The sequence below is a fragment of the Oncorhynchus mykiss genome, chromosome 23 (assembly GCF_013265735.2).
Source record: "Oncorhynchus mykiss isolate Arlee chromosome 23, USDA_OmykA_1.1, whole genome shotgun sequence".
In the NCBI taxonomy this organism is placed as follows: Eukaryota; Metazoa; Chordata; class Actinopteri; order Salmoniformes; family Salmonidae; genus Oncorhynchus; species Oncorhynchus mykiss.
In genome coordinates this window covers 56497213-56523170 of record NC_048587.1, presented here as the reverse complement: position 1 = coordinate 56523170, position 25958 = coordinate 56497213, and the positions used below count along the sequence as shown (strand labels likewise).

Sequence of the window (25958 nt, the reverse complement as noted above, 5' to 3'; positions counted from 1 at the left end):
TGGTGGAACGACCCGGTTACCATCCTACACTATAGGCACTCTATTGGTAGAACGACCCGGATTACCATCCTACACTATAGGCAATCTATTGGTGGAACGACCCGGTTACCATCCTACACTATAGACACTCTATTGGTGGATCGAACATGTTACCATCCTACACTATAGGCACTCTATTGGTGGAACGACCCGGTTACCATCCTACACTATAGACACTCTATTGGTGGAACGACCCGGTTACCATCCTACACTATAGGCACTCTATTGGTGGAACGACCCGGTTACCATCCTACACTATAGGCCGTCTATTGGTGGAACAACCCGGTTACCATCCTACACTATAGGCACTCTATTGGTGGAACGACCCGGTTACCATCCTACACTATAGGCACTCTATTGGTGGAATGACCCGGTTACCATCCTACACTATAGGCACTCTATTGGTGGAACGACCCGGTTACCATCCTATACCCCCTACAGTCAGTAACTATAGCCAGAGGAACATTTTTGAAAGGGCTGTATTTGAATTACCATGTATTGAGTCCTGTTGTGTTCTTCAACTATGGTGTTATATTGCCACTTAGTGGCAATCATAACTAAATCCCAACCAGCGAAAATACTGTCTATGGAGTGGTTCAAAAGTGGTCATTCCAGTCAATGCCTGTGTGTTTGTGGTGGTTTTTAACCCTATGTTAGTTGGCAAGAAGCAGACAAGTGAGTCTAGAAGGGGTCTGAGCATGCCAGTGTGTGTCTGTCATTCTGCCCACCTGCCAATCCAACTGTGAGTGTATTGTGTTTTTGTGCGTATGTACAGTGCATTCATAAAGTATTAAGACCCTTTTTCCACATTTTGTTACATTACAGCCTTATTCTAAAATGGGTTACATTGTTTTTCCCCCTCATCAATCTACACACAATACCCCATAATGACAAAGAAAAAACACGTTTTTAGGCATTTTTGCAAATGTATTAAAAATTAAAAACTGAAATATCACATTTACATATATCCAGTACTTTGTTGAAGCACCTTTGGCAGTGATTACAGCCTCGAGTCTTCTTGGGTATGACACTACAAGCTTGACACGCCTGTATTTGGGGAGTTTCTCCCATTCTTCTCTGCAGATCCTCTCAAGCTCTGTCAGGTTGGATGGGGAGGGTCGCTGCACGGCTATTTTCTGGTCGCTACAGAGATGCTAGATCAGCTTAAAGTCCTGGCTCTGGCTGGGCCACTCAGGGACATTCAGAGACTTGTCCCGAAGCCACTCCTGCGTTGTATTGGCTGTGTGCTTAGGGTCGTTGTTCTGTTGGAAGGTGAACCATCATCCCAGTCTGGAGCAGGTTTTAATCAAGGATCTATCTGTACTTTACTCCATTAATCTTTCCCTTGATCCTAGTCACCTAGTCTCCCAGTCCCTGCTGCTGAAACACATCCGCACAGCATGATGCTGCCACCACCATGCTTCACAATAAGGATGGTATTGGCCAGGTGATGAGCGGTGCCTGATTTCCTCCAGACGTGACACTTGGTATTCAGGGCAAAGAGTTCAATCTTGGTTTCATCAGACCAGAGAATCTTGTTTCTCATGGTCTGAGAGTCCTTTAGGTGTATTTTGGCAAACTTCAAGTGGGATGTCATGTGCCTTTTAACTTAATTGTGTATAGATTGATGAGGAACATTTTTTATTTAATACATTTTAGAATAAGGCTGCAACGTAACAACATGTGGAAGAAGTTGAGGGTGTGAAGACTTTCCGTGTGCACTGTATAATGTGTGTGTGTGTGTGTGTGTGTGTGTGTCTGTGTCTGTGTGTGTGTGTCTGTGTCAGGTAGGGGTGTTTCCTACCTTAGTCTGGAAGCAACAGAAGAGCTGGGTCAGGTAGGGGTGTTTCCTAGCCAGGGCCAATATGCGTTTCTCTGTCAGGGTACAGTCCACATCATCATCCTGCAGGATCACGTCTTTCTTCAACACCTTCACAGCATACACCTCATCTGTCCCTTTCAGCTCAGCCAGCATCACCTACAGGGAAGAACCGCAGAGGTTAACATACCCATGCACACGGAAGCACATAAACACAGGCACATACATACAGACACACACACTACTACTGTAACAACACTCAAGCCACTGACAAATTTTCTGCACTTGATTAAATTGAGAAGACAGACAGACAGACAGACAGACAGACAGACAGACAGACAGACAGACAGACAGACAGACAGACAGACAGACAGACAGACAGACAGACAGACAGACAGACAGACAGACAGACAGACAGACAGACAGACAGACAGACAGACAGACAGACAGACAGACAGACAGACAGACAGAGAGTCAGAGAGTCAGAGAGTCAGATAGTACTGTACCTTTCCGAAGCTGCCTTTGCCCAGGACCTTGATGAAGAGGAAGTTCTGCAGCGTCATCCTCTTGGTCTGGACTGTCTTGAGCTCTCCATTCTCCCGGGCCTCGCCCCCCTCTGAGCCCACCGCCACCTTGGAAGAAGAGGATGAGGCCGACTTGTGTTCCTGTCCACGTTGGTCAAACGACAGCGCCTTGCGTATGTTCTCCAACTCTTTCAGGTCTGGGAGAGAAACCAGAGAGGTATAGGAGTGATAAAAGTGTGTTCCTCTGTGTATGGGCAGGGGTGGAAGTGAACAACAAATCACTCCCTGGAACTCTCCAATGCAGAATCCATGAATTCAATGTGAAAATGATTTTACTCCCTGAACCTGGGTATCGGTGTGATGTCTGAAGTAAGTGGTCAGCATGTCCATTGTCCTAAATGTGTGTGTGTACCTTGGTCACATGGGGAGGTGGGGGCTGATTTGGATCGGTCCTCCTCTGCCTGGGGGGTACATGGTAACGGCTGCTGGGGTTCTTGGGTTATCTATGGAGAGCAACATCATCATCACCATCATTATCATCATCTCACCATCATGATCACCCTCCAATCCTTCTCCTTCTCTAACAAATTTCTACCACAGGGGCATGAAACAACCAGACCCCTGAGTTCGACACCCCTGCCCTACCACATCTAGATGTTGGACTAATGGCACTTCAACACTTAACATAAACATGTCGTATCAATCGAACCAGAATAATTCTAATCAGAATAATTCTAACAAGTATAATTATATCCAGAATAATTATATCCATACTCAATCTAACCAGTATAATTATATCCATAATCATTCTATCCTGTATAATTCTATCCAGAATCATTCTATCCAGAATAATTATATCCATATGATTATATCCAGTACAATTCAATTCAGTATAATTCTATCCATAATCATTCTATCCAGTATAAATCTATCTAGTATAATTCTATCCAGTATAATTAATTATATCCAGTATAATTCTATCCAGTATAATTATATCCTGTATAATTCTATCCAGTATAATTAATTATATCCTGTATAATTATATCCAGTATAATTCTATCCAGTATAATTCTATCCATAATCATTATATCCTGTATAATTATATCCAGTATAATTCTATCCATAATCATTCTATCCAGAATAATTATATCCAGAATAATTTTATCCTTTATAATTCTATCCAGTATAATTATATCCATTCTAATTCTATCCACATTCATTCTATCCAGTATAATTCTATCCAGTCTAATTATATCCAGTATATTTCTATTCAGTATAGTTCTATTCAGTATAATTCTATCCATAATCATTCTATCCAGTATAATTACATCCATAATCTGTATATCCAGTATATTTATATCCAGTATAGTTCTATTCAGTATAATTAATAATTATAATTATATCCATTCTAATTCTATCCACATTCATTCTATCCAGTATAATTCTATCCAGTCTAATGTGATCCAGTATAGTTATATCCAGTCTAATTCTATGAAGTATAATTCTATCCATAATCATTCTATCCTGTATAATTCTATCTAGTATAATTATATCTAGTATAATTATGTCCAGTATAATTCTATCCATAATCATTCTATCCTGTATAATTCTATCCAGTATAATTATATCCAGTATATTTCTATTCAGTATAGTTCTATTCAGTATAATTCTATCCATAATCATTCTATCCAGTATAATTACATCCATAATCTGTATATCCAGTATATTTATATCCAGTATAGTTCTATTCAGTATAATTCTATCCAAAATCATTCTATCCAGTCTAATTCTACACAGTATAATTACATACATAATCATTATATGCAGTATAATTCTATACATAATCATTCTATCCAGTATATTTCTATCCAGTATATTTCTATCCATAATCATTCTATCCAGTATAATTCTATCCAGTATAATGATATCCATAAACATTCTATCCACTATAAATCTATCCAGTATAATTCTATCCAGTCTAATTCTATCCAGTATAATTCTATCCAGTATAATTCTATCCAGTATAATTCTATCCAGTATAATTCTATCCAGTATAATTCTATCCAGTATAATTCTATACATAATCATTCTATCCAGTGTAATTCTATCCAGAATTTTAAAAACACATTCTATCCAGTATAATTCTATCCCCTATAATACTATCCACTATAATTCTATCCATAATTCTATCCAGTATAATTCTATCCACTATAATTATATCCACTATAATTCTATCCAGTATAATTCTATCCAGTATAATTCTATCCATAATCATTCTATCCAGTATAATTCTATCCAGTATAATTCTATCCAGTATATTTCTATCCAGTATAATAATATCCATTATAATTCTATCAAAAATCATTCTATACAGTATAATTCTATCCAGAATCAATCTATCCAGTATAATCCTATCCAGTATAATTATCTCCTGTATAATTCTATCCAGAATAATTCTATCCAGTATAATTCTATCCAGTAAAATTATATCCATAATCATTCTATCCAGTATAATTATATATGTAATCATTCTATCCAGTATAATTATATCCAGTAAAATTATATCCATAATCATTCTATCCAGCATAATTCTATCTGTAATCATTCTATCCAGTATAATTATATCCAGTATAATTATATCTGTAATCATTCTATCCAGTATAATTATATCAAGTATAATTCTATCAATCATCATTCTATCCAGTATAATTATATCCAGTCTAATTCTATCAAGTATAATTATATCCAGTATAATTATATCCAGTCTAATTATATCAAGTCTAATTCTATCCAGTATAATTATATCCATAATCATTCTATCCTGAATAATTCTATCCATAATCATTATATCCAGTATGATTCTATGCATAATCATTATATCTAGTATAATTCTATCCAGAATAATTCTATCCAGTATAATTCTATCCATAATCATTCTATCCAGTCTAATTCTACACAGTATAATTACAAACATAATCATTCTATCCTGTATAATTCTATCCATAATCATTATATCCAGTCTAATTCTACCCAGTATAATTATATCCAGTATAATTCTATCCAGTATAAATCTATCCATAATCATTATATCCAGTCTAATTATTCCCAGTATAATTATATCTATAATCATTCTATCTAATATAATTATATCCAGTATAATTATATCCATAATGATTCTATCCTGTATAATTCTATCCATAATCATTATATCCAGTCTAATTCTACCCAGTATAATTATATCCAGTATAATTCTATCCAGTATAAATCTATCCATAATCATTATATCCAGTCTAATTATTCCCAGTATAATTATATCTATAATCATTCTATCTAATATAATTATATCCAGTATAATTATATCCATAATGATTCTATCCATAATCATTATATCCAGATTAATTATATCCAGCATAATTCTATCCAGATTAATTACATCCATAATCATTATATCCTGTATAATTCTATCCAGTATAATTCCATCCAGTATAATTCTATCCATAATCATTATATCCAATATAATTCTATCCATAATCATTATGTCCAATATAATTCTATCCATAATTCTATCCATAATGATTCTATCCATAATCATTATATCCAGTATAATTCTATCCATAATTCTATCCATAATGATTCTATCCATAATCATTATATCCAGAATAATTATATCCAGTATCATTCTATCAAGTATAATTCTATCCAATATAATTCTATCCAGTATAATTCTATCCACAATCATTATATCCAGTATAATTATATCCAGTCTAATTCTATCCATAATCATTTTATACTGTGTAATTTTATCCAGTATAATTCTATCCAGTATAATTCTATCCATAATCACTATATCCAGTATAATTCTATCCATAATCATCATATCCAGTATAATTCTATCCATAATCATTATATCCAGTATAATTCTATCCATAATCATTCTATACTGTGTAATTTTATCCAGTATAATTCTATCCATAATCAATATATCCAGAATAATTATTTCCAGTATAATTATATCCAGTACAATTCTATCCAGTATAATTCTATCCAGTATAATTCTATCCATAATCATTCTATCCAGTATAATTCTATCCATAATCATTTATCAGGTCGAATTATATCCAGTATATTTCTATACATAATAATTCTGTGCTGTACAATTCTATCCAGTATCATTCTATCCAGTATAATTCTATCCAGTATAATTCTATCCAGTATAATTCTATCCATAATCATTATATACAGTATAAATCTATCCAGTATAATTCAATACATAATCATTCTGTGCTGTATAATTCTATCCAGTATCATTCTATCCATAATCATTCTATCCAGGATAATTTTATCCATAATCATTCTATACAGCGTAATTCTATCTAGAATAAATCTACTCAGTATAATTCTATCCATAATCATTGTGTGCTGTATAATTCTATCCAAAATCTATTCTATCCATAATCATTCTATCCAGTATAATTCTATCCAGTATAATTCTATACATAATCAATATATCCAGTATAATTCTATCCAGTATAATTCTATCCATAATCAATATATCCAGTATAATTTATCCGTAATCATTATATCCAGGATAATTCTATCCATAATCATTCTGTGCTGTATAATTCTATCCAGTATAATTCTATCCATAATCATTCTATCCAGTCCAATTCTATCCAGTATAATTTTAGCCAGTATAATTCTATCCAGTATAATTCTATCCATAATCATTATATCCAGTCCAATTCTATCCAGTATAATTCTATCCATAATCATTAAATCCTGTACAATTCTATCCAGTATAATTCTATCCAGTATAATTCTATCCATAATCATTTATCCAGTCGAATTCTATCCAGTATAATTCTATACATAATCATTCTGTGCTGTATAATTCTATCCAGTATCATTCTATCCATAATCATTCTATCCAGGATAATTTTATCCAGCATAATTCTATCCACAACCATTTTATCCAGTATAATTACATCAAGTATAATTCAGTCCATAATCTTTCAATCTATTATCAATCTATCCAGTATAATTCTATCCATAATCATTATATCCAGTATAATTCTATCCATAATCATTCTATCCAGCATAATTATATCTAGAATAAATCTACTCAGTATAATTCTATCCATAATCATTCTATCCAGCATAATTCTATCTAGAATAAATCTACTCAGTATAATTCTATCCAGTATAATTATATCCATAATCATTCTATCCAGTCTAAGTATATCCAGTATAATTCTATACATAATCAATATATCCAGTATAATTATATCCAGTATAATTATATCCATAATCATTCTATCCAGTCTAAGTATATCCAGTATAATTCTATACATAATCAATATATCCAGTATAATTATATCCAGTATAATTATATCCATAATCATTCAATCTATTATCAATCTATCCAGTATAATTATATCCATAATCATTATATCCAGTATAATTCTATTCATAACCATTTTATCCAGCATAATTCTATCTAGAATAAATCTACTCAGTTTAATTCTATCCATAATCATTCTTTGCTGTATAATTCTATCCAGTATAATTCTATCCATAATCATTCTATCCAGTCTAATTATATCCAGTATAATTCTAAACATAATCAATATATCCAGAATCATTATATCCAGTATAATTCTCTCCATAATCATTCTATCCAGCATAATTATATCTAGAATAAATCTACTCAGTATAATTCTATCCATAATCATTCTGTGCTGTATAATTCTATCCAGTATAATTCTATCCATAATCATTCTATCCAGTCTAATTATATCCAGTATAATTTTATCCAGTATAATTTTATCCAGTATAATTCTATCCAGTATAATTCTATCCATAATCATTCTATCCAGTATAATTCTATCCATAATCATTTATCCAGTCGAATTATATCCAGTATAATTCTATACATAATCATTCTGAGCTGTATAATTCTATCCAGTATCATTCTATCCATAATCATTCTATCCAGGATAATTTTATCCAGCATAATTCTATCCATAACCATTTTATCCAGTATAATTCTATCAAGTATAATTCAATCCATAATCATTCAATCTATTATCAATCTATCCAGTATAATTCTATCCATAATCATTATATCCAGTATAATTCTATCCATAATCATTATATCCAGTATAATTCTATCCAGTATAAGTATATCCATAATCATTCTATCCAGTATAATTCTATCCATTATCATTTATCCAGTCGAATTCTATCCAGTATAATTCTATACATAAACATTCTGTGCTGTATAATTTTATCCAGTATAATTCCATCCAGTATAATTCTATCCACACTCATTATATCCAGTCTAATTATTCCCAGTATAATTCTATCTATAATCATTCTATCCAATATAATTATATCCATTATAATTCTATCCATAATGATTCTATCCATAATCATTCTATACAGAATAATTATATCCAGTATATTTCAATCTATAATTATTCTATCCAGTATAATTCTACCGAGAATAAATCTATTCAGTTTAATTCTATCCAGTATAATTCTATCCATTATCATTTATCCAGTCGAATTCTATCCAGTAAAATTCTATACATAATCATTCTGTAATGTATAATTCTATCCAGTATAATTCTATCCATAATCATTCTATCCAGGATAATTTTATCCAGCATAATTCTATCCATAATCCATATATCCAGTATAATTCTATCCATAATCATTTTATCCAGCATAATTCTATCTAGAATACATCTACTCAGTATAATTCTACCCATAATCATTCTGTGCTGTATAATTCTATCCAGTATAATTATATACATAATCATTCTATCCAGTCTAATTATATCCAGTATAATTTTATCCAGTATAATTCTATCCAGTATAATTATATCCATAATCACTAAATCCTGTACAATTCTATCCAGTATAATTCTATCCAGTATAATTCTATCCATAATCATTTATCCAGTCGAATTCTATCCAGTATAATTCAATACATAATCATTGTGTCCTGTATAATTCTATCCATTATCATTCTATCCATAATCATTCTATCCAGGATAATTTTATCCAGTATAATTCTATCCATAATCATTCTATCCAGTATAATTACATCAAGTATAATTCAATCCATAATCATTCAATCTATTATCAATCTATCCAGTATAAATATATCCACAATCATTACATCCAGTATAATTCTATCCATTATCATTTATATAGTCGAATTCTATCCAGTATAATTCTATACATAATCATTCTGTGCTGTATAATTATATCCAGTATAATTCTATCCATAATCATTCTATCCAGGATCATTTTATCCAGCATAATTCTATCCATAATCATTCTATCCAGTATAATTCTATCAAGTATAATTCAATCCATAATCATTCAATCTATTATCATTCTATCCAGTATAATTCTATCCACAATCATTCTATTCATTCTAATTATATCCAGTATAAGTATATCCATAATAATTCTATCCAGTATAATTCTATCCATTATCATTCTATCAAGTATAATTCTATCCAGTATAATTCTATCCACAATCATTATATCCAGTATAATTATATCCAGTATAATTCTATCCATAATCATTCTATACTGTGTAATTTTATCCAGTATAATTCTATCCAGTATAATTCTATCCATAATCAATATATCCAGTATAATTCTATCCATAATCAATATATCCAGTATAATTCTATCCATAATCATTCTATCCAGTATAATTCTATCCAGTATAATTCTATCCATAATCATTATATCCAGTATAATTCTATCCAGTATAATTCTATCCAGTATAATTCTATCCAGTATAATTCTATCCATAATCAATATATCCAGTATAATTATATCCAGTATAATTCTATCCATAATCATTCTATCCAGTATAATTCTATCCAGTATAATTCTATACATAATCAATATATCCAGTATAATTCTATCCAGTATAATTCTATCCATAATCAATATATCCAGTATAATTCTATCCATAATCATTATATCCAGTATAATTCTATCCATAATCATTCTATCCAGCATAACTCTATCCAGAATAAATCTACTCAGTATAATTCTATCCATAATCATTCTATCCAGTCTAATTCTATCCAGTATAATTCTATCCATAATCATTCTATACAGTATAATTCTATCCATAATCATTATATCCAGTATAATTCTATCCATAATCATTCTATCCAGCATAATTCTATCTAGAATGCATCTACTCAGTATAATTCTATCCATAATAATTCTGTGCTGTATAATTCTATCCAGTATAATTCTATCCATAATCATTCTATCCAGTCTAATTATATCCAGTATAATTTTATTAAAGTATAATTCTATCCAGTATAATTCTATCCATAATCATTCTATCCAGTCTAATTCTATCCAGTATAATTCTATCCATAATCATTTAATCCTGTACAATTCTATCCAGTATAATTCTATCCAGTATAATTATATCCATAATCATTTATCCAGTCAAATTCTATCCAGTATAATTCTATACATAATCATTCTGTGCTTTATAATTCTATCCAGCATCATTCTATCCATAATCATTCTATCCAGGATAATTTTATCCAGCATAATTCTATCCATAACCATTTTATCCAGTATAATTACATCAAGTATAATTCAATCCATAATCTTTCAATCTATTATCAATCTATCCAGTATAATTATATCCATAATCATTACATCCAGTATAATTCTATCCAGTATCATTCTATTCATTCTAATTATATCCAGTATAAGTATATCCATAATCATTCTATCCAGTATAATTCTATCCATTATCATTCTATCAAGTATAATTCTATCCAGTATAATTCTATCCACAATCATTCTATCCAGTACAATTATATCCAGTATAATTCTATCCATAATCATTCTATACTGTGTAATTTTATCCAGTATAATTCTATCCAGTATAATTCTATCCATAATCACTATATCCAGTATAATTCTATCCATAATCAATATATCCAGTATAATTCTATCCATAATCAATATATCCAGTATAATTATATCCAGTATAATTCTATCCACAATCATTCTATCCAGTATAATCATATCCAGTATAATTCTATCCATAATTATTCTATACTGTGTCATTTTATCCAATATAATTCTATCCAGTATAATTCTATCCACAATCATTTTATCCAGTATAATTATATCCAGTATAATTCTATCCATAATCATTCTATCCAGTATAATTCTATCCAGTATAATTATATACATAATCAATATATCCAGTATAATTATATCCAGTATAATTGTATCCATAATCAAAATATCCAGTATAATTATATCCATAATCATTATATCCAGTATAATTCTATCCAGTATAATTCTATCCACAATCATTATATCCAGTATAATTCTATCCAGTATAATTCTATCCACAATCATTCTATCCAGTATAATTATATCCAGTATAATTCTATCCATAATCATTCTATCCAGTATAATTCTATCCAGTATAATTCTATACATAATCAATCTATCCAGTATAATTATATCCATAATCATTACATCCAGTATAATTCTATCCAGTATCATTCTATTCATTCTAATTATATCCAGTATAAGTATATCCATAATCATTCTATCCAGTATAATTCTATCCATTATCATTCTATCAAGTATAATTCTATCCAGTATAATTCTATCCACAATCATTCTATCCGGTATAATTATATCCAGTATAATTCTATCCATAATCATTCTATACTGTGTAATTTTATCCAGTATAATTCTATCCAGTATAATTCTATCCATAATCAATATTTCCAGTATAATTATATCCAGTATAATTCTATCCACAATCATTCTATCCAGTATAATTATATCCAGTATAATTCTATCCATAATTATTCTATATGGTGTAATTTTATCCAGTATAATTCTATCCATAATCATTCTATCCAGTATAATTCTATCCAGTATAATTCTATCCAGTATAATTCTATCCATAATCAATATATCCAGTATAATTCTATCCATAATCAATATATCCAGTATAATTCTATCCATAATCAATATATCCAGTATAATTCTATCCATAATCATTATATCCAGTATAATTCTATCCAGTATAATTCTATCCAGTATAATTCTATCCACAATCATTCTATCCGGTATAATTATATCCAGTATAATTCTATCCATAATCATTCTATACTGTGTAATTTTATCCAGTATAATTCTATCCAGTATAATTCTATCCATAATCAATATTTCTAGTATAATTATATCCAGTATAATTCTATCCACAATCATTCTATCCAGTATAATTATATCCAGTATAATTCTATCCATAATTATTCTATATGGTGTAATTTTATCCAGTATAATTCTATCCATAATCATTCTATCCAGTATAATTCTATCCAGTATAATTCTATCCAGTATAATTCTATCCATAATCAATATATCCAGTATAATTCTATCCATAATCAATATATCCAGTATAATTCTATCCATAATCAATATATCCAGTATAATTCTATCCATAATCATTATATCAAGTATAATTCTATCCAGTATAATTCTATCCACAATCATTCTATCCAGTATAATTCTATCCAGTATAATTCTATCCATAATCATTCTATCCAGTATAATTCTATCCAGTATAATTCTATACATAATCAATATATCCAGTATAATTCTATCCAGTATAATTCTATCCATAATCAAAAATATCCAGTATAATTATATCCATAATCACTATATCCAGTATAATTCTATCCAGTATAATTCTATCCACAATCATTATATCCAGTATAATTCTATCCAGTATAATTCTATCCACAATCATTCTATCCAGTATAAATATATACAGTATAATTCTATCCATAATCATTCTATCCAGTATAATTCTATCCAGTATAATTCTATACATAATCAATATATCCAGTATAATTCTATCCAGTATAATTCTATCCATAATCAATATATCCAGTATAATTCTATCCATAATCATTATATCCAGTATAATTCTATCCATAATCATTCTATCCAGCATAACTCTATCCAGAAAAAAATCTACTCAGTATAATTCTATCCATAATCATTCTATCCAGTTTAATTCTATCCAGTATAATTCTATCCATAATCATTCTATACAGTATAATTCTATCCATAATCATTATATCCAGTATAATTATATCCATAATCATTCTATCCAGCATAATTCTATCTAGAATGCATCTACTCAGTATAATTCTATCCATAATCATTCTATCCAGTATAATTCTATCCATTATCATTCTATCAAGTATAATTCTATCCAGTATAATTCTATCCACAAACATTATATCCAGTATAATTCTATCCAGTATAATTCTATCCACAATCCTTCTATCCAGTATAATTATATCCAGTATAATTCTATCCATAATCATTCTATCCAGTATAATTCTATACATAATCAATCTATCCAGTATAATTATATCCATAATCATTACATCCAGTATAATTCTATCCAGTATCATTCTATTCATTCTAATTATATCCATTATAAGTATATCTATAATCATTCTATCCAGTATAATTCTATCCAATATCATTCTATCAAGTATAATTCTATCCAGTATAATTCTATCCACAATCATTCTATCCAGTATAATTATATCCAGTATAATTCTATCCATAATCATTCTATACTGTGTAATTTTATCCAGTATAATTCTATCCAGTATAATTCTATCCATAATCAATATATCCAGTATAATTATATCCATAATCATTCTATACTGTGTAATTTTATCCAGTATAATTCTATCCAGTATAATTCTATCCATAATCAATATATCCAGTATAATTCTATCCAGTATAATTCTATCCATAATCAATATATCCAGTATAATTCTATCCATAATCAATATATCCAGTATAATTCTATCCAGTATAATTCTATCCATAATCAATATATCCAGTATAATTCTATCCATAATCATTATATCCAGTATAATTCTATCCAGTATAATTCTATCCACAATCATTCTATCCAGTATAATTATATCCAGTATAATTCTATCCAGTATAATTCTATCCAGTATAATTCTATACATAATCAATATATCCAGTATAATTCTATCCAGTATAATTCTATCCATAATCAAAATATCCAGTATAATTATATCCATAATCATTATATCCAGTATAATTCTATCCAGTATAATTCTATCCACAATCATTATATCCAGTATAATTCAATCCAGTATAATTCTATCCACAATCATTCTATCCAGTATAATTCTATCCAGTATAATTCTATCCATAATCTTTCTAGCCATAATCATTCTATCCAGTATAATTCTATCCAGTATAATTCTATTCATAATCAATATATCCAGTATAATTCTATCTATAATCATTATATACAGTATAATTCTATGCATAATCATTCTATCCAGCATAACTCTATCCAGAATAAATCTACTCAGTATAATTCTATCCATAATCATTCTATCCAGTCTAATTCTATCCAGTATAATTCTATCCATAATCATTCTATACAGTATAATTCTATCCATAATCATTATATCCAGTATAATTCTATCCATAATCATTATATCCAGTATAATTCTATCTAGAATGCATCTACTCAGTATAATTCTATCCATAATCATTCTATCCAGTATAATTCTATCCAGTATATTTCTATCCAGTATAATTCTATCCACTATAATTATATCCACTATAATTCTATCCAGTATAATTCTATCCAGTATAATTCTATCCATAATCATTCTATCCAGTATAATTCTATCCAGTATAATTCTATCCAGTATATTTCTATCCAGTATAATAATATCCATTATAATTCTATCAAAAATCATTCTATACAGTATAATTCTATCCAGAATCAATCTATCCAGTATAATCCTATCCAGTATAATTATCTCCTGTATAATTCTATCCAGAATAATTCTATCCAGTATAATTCTATCCAGTAAAATTATATCCATAATCATTCTATCCAGTATAATTATATATGTAATCATTCTATCCAGTATAATTATATCCAGTAAAATTATATCCATAATCATTCTATCCAGCATAATTCTATCTGTAATCATTCTATCCAGTATAATTATATCCAGTATAATTATATCTGTAATCATTCTATCCAGTATAATTATATCAAGTATAATTCTATCAATCATCATTCTATCCAGTATAATTATATCCAGTCTAATTCTATCAAGTATAATTATATCCAGTATAATTATATCCAGTCTAATTATATCAAGTCTAATTCTATCCAGTATAATTATATCCATAATCATTCTATCCTGAATAATTCTATCCATAATCATTATATCCAGTATGATTCTATGCATAATCATTATATCTAGTATAATTCTATCCAGAATAATTCTATCCAGTATAATTCTATCCATAATCATTCTATCCAGTCTAATTCTACACAGTATAATTACAAACATAATCATTCTATCCTGTATAATTCTATCCATAATCATTATATCCAGTCTAATTCTACCCAGTATAATTATATCCAGTATAATTCTATCCAGTATAAATCTATCCATAATCATTATATCCAGTCTAATTATTCCCAGTATAATTATATCTATAATCATTCTATCTAATATAATTATATCCAGTATAATTATATCCATAATGATTCTATCCTGTATAATTCTATCCATAATCATTATATCCAGTCTAATTCTACCCAGTATAATTATATCCAGTATAATTCTATCCAGTATAAATCTATCCATAATCATTATATCCAGTCTAATTATTCCCAGTATAATTATATCTATAATCATTCTATCTAATATAATTATATCCAGTATAATTATATCCATAATGATTCTATCCATAATCATTATATCCAGATTAATTATATCCAGCATAATTCTATCCAGATTAATTACATCCATAATCATTATATCCTGTATAATTCTATCCAGTATAATTCCATCCAGTATAATTCTATCCATAATCATTATATCCAATATAATTCTATCCATAATCATTATGTCCAATATAATTCTATCCATAATTCTATCCATAATGATTCTATCCATAATCATTATATCCAGTATAATTCTATCCATAATTCTATCCATAATGATTCTATCCATAATCATTATATCCAGAATAATTATATCCAGTATATTTCAATCTATAATTATTCTATCCATTATAATTCTACCGAGAATAAATCTATTCAGAATAATTCTATCCATAATCATTCTATCCAGTCTAATTCTATCTAGTATAATTATATCCATAATCATTTATCCAGTCAAATTCTATCCAGTATAATTCTATACATAAATATTCTGTGCTGTATAATTTTATCCAGCATAATTCTATCCATAACCATTTTATCCAGTATAATTATATCAAGTGTAATTCAATCCATAATCATTCAATCTATTATCAATCTATCCAGTATAATTATATCCATAATCATTATATCCAGTATAATTCTATCCAGTATAAGTATATCCATAATCATTCTATCCAGTATAATTCTATCTATTATCATTTATCCAGTCGAATTATATCCAGTATAATTCTATACATAATCATTCTGTGCTGTATAATTCTATCCAGTATAATTATATCCATAATCATTCTTTCCAGGATAATTTTATCCAGCATAATTCTATCCATAATCATTCTATCCAGTATAATTCTATCAAGTATAATTCAATCCATAATCTTTCAATCTATTATCATTCTATCCAGTATAATTCTATCCACAATCATTCTATTCATTCTAATTATATCCAGTATAAGTATATCCATAATCATTCTATCCAGTATAATTATATCCATTATCATTCTATCAAGTATAATTCTATCCAATATAATTCTATCCAGTATAATTCTATCCACAATCATTATATCCAGTATAATTATATCCAGTCTAATTCTATCCATAATCATTTTATACTGTGTAATTTTATCCAGTATAATTCTATCCAGTATAATTCTATCCATAATCACTATATCCAGTATAATTCTATCCATAATCATCATATCCAGTATAATTCTATCCATAATCATTATATCCAGTATAATTCTATCCATAATCATTCTATACTGTGTAATTTTATCCAGTATAATTCTATCCATAATCAATATATCCAGAATAATTATTTCCAGTATAATTATATCCAGTACAATTCTATCCAGTATAATTCTATCCAGTATAATTCTATCCATAATCATTCTATCCAGTATAATTCTATCCATAATCATTTATCAGGTCGAATTATATCCAGTATATTTCTATACATAATAATTCTGTGCTGTACAATTCTATCCAGTATCATTCTATCCAGTATAATTCTATCCAGTATAATTCTATCCAGTATAATTCTATCCATAATCATTATATACAGTATAAATCTATCCAGTATAATTCAATACATAATCATTCTGTGCTGTATAATTCTATCCAGTATCATTCTATCCATAATCATTCTATCCAGGATAATTTTATCCATAATCATTCTATACAGCGTAATTCTATCTAGAATAAATCTACTCAGTATAATTCTATCCATAATCATTGTGTGCTGTATAATTCTATCCAAAATCTATTCTATCCATAATCATTCTATCCAGTATAATTCTATCCAGTATAATTCTATACATAATCAATATATCCAGTATAATTCTATCCAGTATAATTCTATCCATAATCAATATATCCAGTATAATTTATCCGTAATCATTATATCCAGGATAATTCTATCCATAATCATTCTGTGCTGTATAATTCTATCCAGTATAATTCTATCCATAATCATTCTATCCAGTCCAATTCTATCCAGTATAATTTTAGCCAGTATAATTCTATCCAGTATAATTCTATCCATAATCATTATATCCAGTCCAATTCTATCCAGTATAATTCTATCCATAATCATTAAATCCTGTACAATTCTATCCAGTATAATTCTATCCAGTATAATTCTATCCATAATCATTTATCCAGTCGAATTCTATCCAGTATAATTCTATACATAATCATTCTGTGCTGTATAATTCTATCCAGTATCATTCTATCCATAATCATTCTATCCAGGATAATTTTATCCAGCATAATTCTATCCACAACCATTTTATCCAGTATAATTACATCAAGTATAATTCAGTCCATAATCTTTCAATCTATTATCAATCTATCCAGTATAATTCTATCCATAATCATTATATCCAGTATAATTCTATCCATAATCATTCTATCCAGCATAATTATATCTAGAATAAATCTACTCAGTATAATTCTATCCATAATCATTCTATCCAGCATAATTCTATCTAGAATAAATCTACTCAGTATAATTCTATCCAGTATAATTATATCCATAATCATTCTATCCAGTCTAAGTATATCCAGTATAATTCTATACATAATCAATATATCCAGTATAATTATATCCAGTATAATTATATCCATAATCATTCTATCCAGTCTAAGTATATCCAGTATAATTCTATACATAATCAATATATCCAGTATAATTATATCCAGTATAATTATATCCATAATCATTCAATCTATTATCAATCTATCCAGTATAATTATATCCATAATCATTATATCCAGTATAATTCTATTCATAACCATTTTATCCAGCATAATTCTATCTAGAATAAATCTACTCAGTTTAATTCTATCCATAATCATTCTTTGCTGTATAATTCTATCCAGTATAATTCTATCCATAATCATTCTATCCAGTCTAATTATATCCAGTATAATTCTAAACATAATCAATATATCCAGAATCATTATATCCAGTATAATTCTCTCCATAATCATTCTATCCAGCATAATTATATCTAGAATAAATCTACTCAGTATAATTCTATCCATAATCATTCTGTGCTGTATAATTCTATCCAGTATAATTCTATCCATAATCATTCTATCCAGTCTAATTATATCCAGTATAATTTTATCCAGTATAATTTTATCCAGTATAATTCTATCCAGTATAATTCTATCCATAATCATTCTATCCAGTATAATTCTATCCATAATCATTTATCCAGTCGAATTATATCCAGTATAATTCTATACATAATCATTCTGAGCTGTATAATTCTATCCAGTATCATTCTATCCATAATCATTCTATCCAGGATAATTTTATCCAGCATAATTCTATCCATAACCATTTTATCCAGTATAATTCTATCAAGTATAATTCAATCCATAATCATTCAATCTATTATCAATCTATCCAGTATAATTCTATCCATAATCATTATATCCAGTATAATTCTATCCATAATCATTATATCCAGTATAATTCTATCCAGTATAAGTATATCCATAATCATTCTATCCAGTATAATTCTATCCATTATCATTTATCCAGTCGAATTCTATCCAGTATAATTCTATACATAAACATTCTGTGCTGTATAATTTTATCCAGTATAATTCCATCCAGTATAATTCTATCCACACTCATTATATCCAGTCTAATTATTCCCAGTATAATTCTATCTATAATCATTCTATCCAATATAATTATATCCATTATAATTCTATCCATAATGATTCTATCCATAATCATTCTATACAGAATAATTATATCCAGTATATTTCAATCTATAATTATTCTATCCAGTATAATTCTACCGAGAATAAATCTATTCAGTTTAATTCTATCCAGTATAATTCTATCCATTATCATTTATCCAGTCGAATTCTATCCAGTAAAATTCTATACATAATCATTCTGTAATGTATAATTCTATCCAGTATAATTCTATCCATAATCATTCTATCCAGGATAATTTTATCCAGCATAATTCTATCCATAATCCATATATCCAGTATAATTCTATCCATAATCATTTTATCCAGCATAATTCTATCTAGAATACATCTACTCAGTATAATTCTACCCATAATCATTCTGTGCTGTATAATTCTATCCAGTATAATTATATACATAATCATTCTATCCAGTCTAATTATATCCAGTATAATTTTATCCAGTATAATTCTATCCAGTATAATTATATCCATAATCACTAAATCCTGTACAATTCTATCCAGTATAATTCTATCCAGTATAATTCTATCCATAATCATTTATCCAGTCGAATTCTATCCAGTATAATTCAATACATAATCATTGTGTCCTGTATAATTCTATCCATTATCATTCTATCCATAATCATTCTATCCAGGATAATTTTATCCAGTATAATTCTATCCATAATCATTCTATCCAGTATAATTACATCAAGTATAATTCAATCCATAATCATTCAATCTATTATCAATCTATCCAGTATAAATATATCCACAATCATTACATCCAGTATAATTCTATCCATTATCATTTATATAGTCGAATTCTATCCAGTATAATTCTATACATAATCATTCTGTGCTGTATAATTATATCCAGTATAATTCTATCCATAATCATTCTATCCAGGATCATTTTATCCAGCATAATTCTATCCATAATCATTCTATCCAGTATAATTCTATCAAGTATAATTCAATCCATAATCATTCAATCTATTATCATTCTATCCAGTATAATTCTATCCACAATCATTCTATTCATTCTAATTATATCCAGTATAAGTATATCCATAATAATTCTATCCAGTATAATTCTATCCATTATCATTCTATCAAGTATAATTCTATCCAGTATAATTCTATCCACAATCATTATATCCAGTATAATTATATCCAGTATAATTCTATCCATAATCATTCTATACTGTGTAATTTTATCCAGTATAATTCTATCCAGTATAATTCTATCCATAATCAATATATCCAGTATAATTCTATCCATAATCAATATATCCAGTATAATTCTATCCATAATCATTCTATCCAGTATAATTCTATCCAGTATAATTCTATCCATAATCATTATATCCAGTATAATTCTATCCAGTATAATTCTATCCAGTATAATTCTATCCAGTATAATTCTATCCATAATCAATATATCCAGTATAATTATATCCAGTATAATTCTATCCATAATCATTCTATCCAGTATAATTCTATCCAGTATAATTCTATACATAATCAATATATCCAGTATAATTCTATCCAGTATAATTCTATCCATAATCAATATATCCAGTATAATTCTATCCATAATCATTATATCCAGTATAATTCTATCCATAATCATTCTATCCAGCATAACTCTATCCAGAATAAATCTACTCAGTATAATTCTATCCATAATCATTCTATCCAGTCTAATTCTATCCAGTATAATTCTATCCATAATCATTCTATACAGTATAATTCTATCCATAATCATTATATCCAGTATAATTCTATCCATAATCATTCTATCCAGCATAATTCTATCTAGAATGCATCTACTCAGTATAATTCTATCCATAATAATTCTGTGCTGTATAATTCTATCCAGTATAATTCTATCCATAATCATTCTATCCAGTCTAATTATATCCAGTATAATTTTATTAAAGTATAATTCTATCCAGTATAATTCTATCCATAATCATTCTATCCAGTCTAATTCTATCCAGTATAATTCTATCCATAATCATTTAATCCTGTACAATTCTATCCAGTATAATTCTATCCAGTATAATTATATCCATAATCATTTATCCAGTCAAATTCTATCCAGTATAATTCTATACATAATCATTCTGTGCTTTATAATTCTATCCAGCATCATTCTATCCATAATCATTCTATCCAGGATAATTTTATCCAGCATAATTCTATCCATAACCATTTTATCCAGTATAATTACATCAAGTATAATTCAATCCATAATCTTTCAATCTATTATCAATCTATCCAGTATAATTATATCCATAATCATTACATCCAGTATAATTCTATCCAGTATCATTCTATTCATTCTAATTATATCCAGTATAAGTATATCCATAATCATTCTATCCAGTATAATTCTATCCATTATCATTCTATCAAGTATAATTCTATCCAGTATAATTCTATCCACAATCATTCTATCCAGTACAATTATATCCAGTATAATTCTATCCATAATCATTCTATACTGTGTAATTTTATCCAGTATAATTCTATCCAGTATAATTCTATCCATAATCACTATATCCAGTATAATTCTATCCATAATCAATATATCCAGTATAATTCTATCCATAATCAATATATCCAGTATAATTATATCCAGTATAATTCTATCCACAATCATTCTATCCAGTATAATCATATCCAGTATAATTCTATCCATAATTATTCTATACTGTGTCATTTTATCCAATATAATTCTATCCAGTATAATTCTATCCACAATCATTTTATCCAGTATAATTATATCCAGTATAATTCTATCCATAATCATTCTATCCAGTATAATTCTATCCAGTATAATTATATACATAATCAATATATCCAGTATAATTATATCCAGTATAATTGTATCCATAATCAAAATATCCAGTATAATTATATCCATAATCATTATATCCAGTATAATTCTATCCAGTATAATTCTATCCACAATCATTATATCCAGTATAATTCTATCCAGTATAATTCTATCCACAATCATTCTATCCAGTATAATTATATCCAGTATAATTCTATCCATAATCATTCTATCCAGTATAATTCTATCCAGTATAATTCTATACATAATCAATCTATCCAGTATAATTATATCCATAATCATTACATCCAGTATAATTCTATCCAGTATCATTCTATTCATTCTAATTATATCCAGTATAAGTATATCCATAATCATTCTATCCAGTATAATTCTATCCATTATCATTCTATCAAGTATAATTCTATCCAGTATAATTCTATCCACAATCATTCTATCCGGTATAATTATATCCAGTATAATTCTATCCATAATCATTCTATACTGTGTAATTTTATCCAGTATAATTCTATCCAGTATAATTCTATCCATAATCAATATTTCCAGTATAATTATATCCAGTATAATTCTATCCACAATCATTCTATCCAGTATAATTATATCCAGTATAATTCTATCCATAATTATTCTATATGGTGTAATTTTATCCAGTATAATTCTATCCATAATCATTCTATCCAGTATAATTCTATCCAGTATAATTCTATCCAGTATAATTCTATCCATAATCAATATATCCAGTATAATTCTATCCATAATCAATATATCCAGTATAATTCTATCCATAATCAATATATCCAGTATAATTCTATCCATAATCATTATATCCAGTATAATTCTATCCAGTATAATTCTATCCAGTATAATTCTATCCACAATCATTCTATCCGGTATAATTATATCCAGTATAATTCTATCCATAATCATTCTATACTGTGTAATTTTATCCAGTATAATTCTATCCAGTATAATTCTATCCATAATCAATATTTCTAGTATAATTATATCCAGTATAATTCTATCCACAATCATTCTATCCAGTATAATTATATCCAGTATAATTCTATCCATAATTATTCTATATGGTGTAATTTTATCCAGTATAATTCTATCCATAATCATTCTATCCAGTATAATTCTATCCAGTATAATTCTATCCAGTATAATTCTATCCATAATCAATATATCCAGTATAATTCTATCCATAATCAATATATCCAGTATAATTCTATCCATAATCAATATATCCAGTATAATTCTATCCATAATCATTATATCAAGTATAATTCTATCCAGTATAATTCTATCCACAATCATTCTATCCAGTATAATTCTATCCAGTATAATTCTATCCATAATCATTCTATCCAGTATAATTCTATCCAGTATAATTCTATACATAATCAATATATCCAGTATAATTCTATCCAGTATAATTCTATCCATAATCAAAAATATCCAGTATAATTATATCCATAATCACTATATCCAGTATAATTCTATCCAGTATAATTCTATCCACAATCATTATATCCAGTATAATTCTATCCAGTATAATTCTATCCACAATCATTCTATCCAGTATAAATATATACAGTATAATTCTATCCATAATCATTCTATCCAGTATAATTCTATCCAGTATAATTCTATACATAATCAATATATCCAGTATAATTCTATCCAGTATAATTCTATCCATAATCAATATATCCAGTATAATTCTATCCATAATCATTATATCCAGTATAATTCTATCCATAATCATTCTATCCAGCATAACTCTATCCAGAAAAAAATCTACTCAGTATAATTCTATCCATAATCATTCTATCCAGTTTAATTCTATCCAGTATAATTCTATCCATAATCATTCTATACAGTATAATTCTATCCATAATCATTATATCCAGTATAATTATATCCATAATCATTCTATCCAGCATAATTCTATCTAGAATGCATCTACTCAGTATAATTCTATCCATAATCATTCTATCCAGTATAATTCTATCCATTATCATTCTATCAAGTATAATTCTATCCAGTATAATTCTATCCACAAACATTATATCCAGTATAATTCTATCCAGTATAATTCTATCCACAATCCTTCTATCCAGTATAATTATATCCAGTATAATTCTATCCATAATCATTCTATCCAGTATAATTCTATACATAATCAATCTATCCAGTATAATTATATCCATAATCATTACATCCAGTATAATTCTATCCAGTATCATTCTATTCATTCTAATTATATCCATTATAAGTATATCCATAATCATTCTATCCAGTATAATTCTATCCAATATCATTCTATCAAGTATAATTCTATCCAGTATAATTCTATCCACAATCATTCTATCCAGTATAATTATATCCAGTATAATTCTATCCATAATCATTCTATACTGTGTAATTTTATCCAGTATAATTCTATCCAGTATAATTCTATCCATAATCAATATATCCAGTATAATTATATCCATAATCATTCTATACTGTGTAATTTTATCCAGTATAATTCTATCCAGTATAATTCTATCCATAATCAATATATCCAGTATAATTCTATCCAGTATAATTCTATCCATAATCAATATATCCAGTATAATTCTATCCATAATCAATATATCCAGTATAATTCTATCCAGTATAATTCTATCCATAATCAATATATCCAGTATAATTCTATCCATAATCATTATATCCAGTATAATTCTATCCAGTATAATTCTATCCACAATCATTCTATCCAGTATAATTATATCCAGTATAATTCTATCCAGTATAATTCTATCCAGTATAATTCTATACATAATCAATATATCCAGTATAATTCTATCCAGTATAATTCTATCCATAATCAAAATATCCAGTATAATTATATCCATAATCATTATATCCAGTATAATTCTATCCAGTATAATTCTATCCACAATCATTATATCCAGTATAATTCAATCCAGTATAATTCTATCCACAATCATTCTATCCAGTATAATTCTATCCAGTATAATTCTATCCATAATCTTTCTAGCCATAATCATTCTATCCAGTATAATTCTATCCAGTATAATTCTATTCATAATCAATATATCCAGTATAATTCTATCTATA

General features: G+C 27.7%; 1 protein-coding gene across 1 annotated transcript in view; it reads right to left on the bottom strand.

The window, feature by feature from the left end:
* LOC110503000 (protein kinase C epsilon type) overlaps positions 1–25958 on the bottom strand; it is a 299119-nt gene that overhangs the window by 87588 nt on the left and 185573 nt on the right. Inside the window, exons 8-10 of the mRNA XM_036960862.1 lie at positions 2795–2885; positions 2365–2579; positions 1844–2017 (exon numbers count right to left, since the gene is read on the bottom strand). Of these exons, the coding sequence (XP_036816757.1) occupies positions 1844–2017; positions 2365–2579; positions 2795–2885 (480 nt within the window). The remainder of the gene's footprint in view (positions 1–1843; positions 2018–2364; positions 2580–2794; positions 2886–25958) is intronic.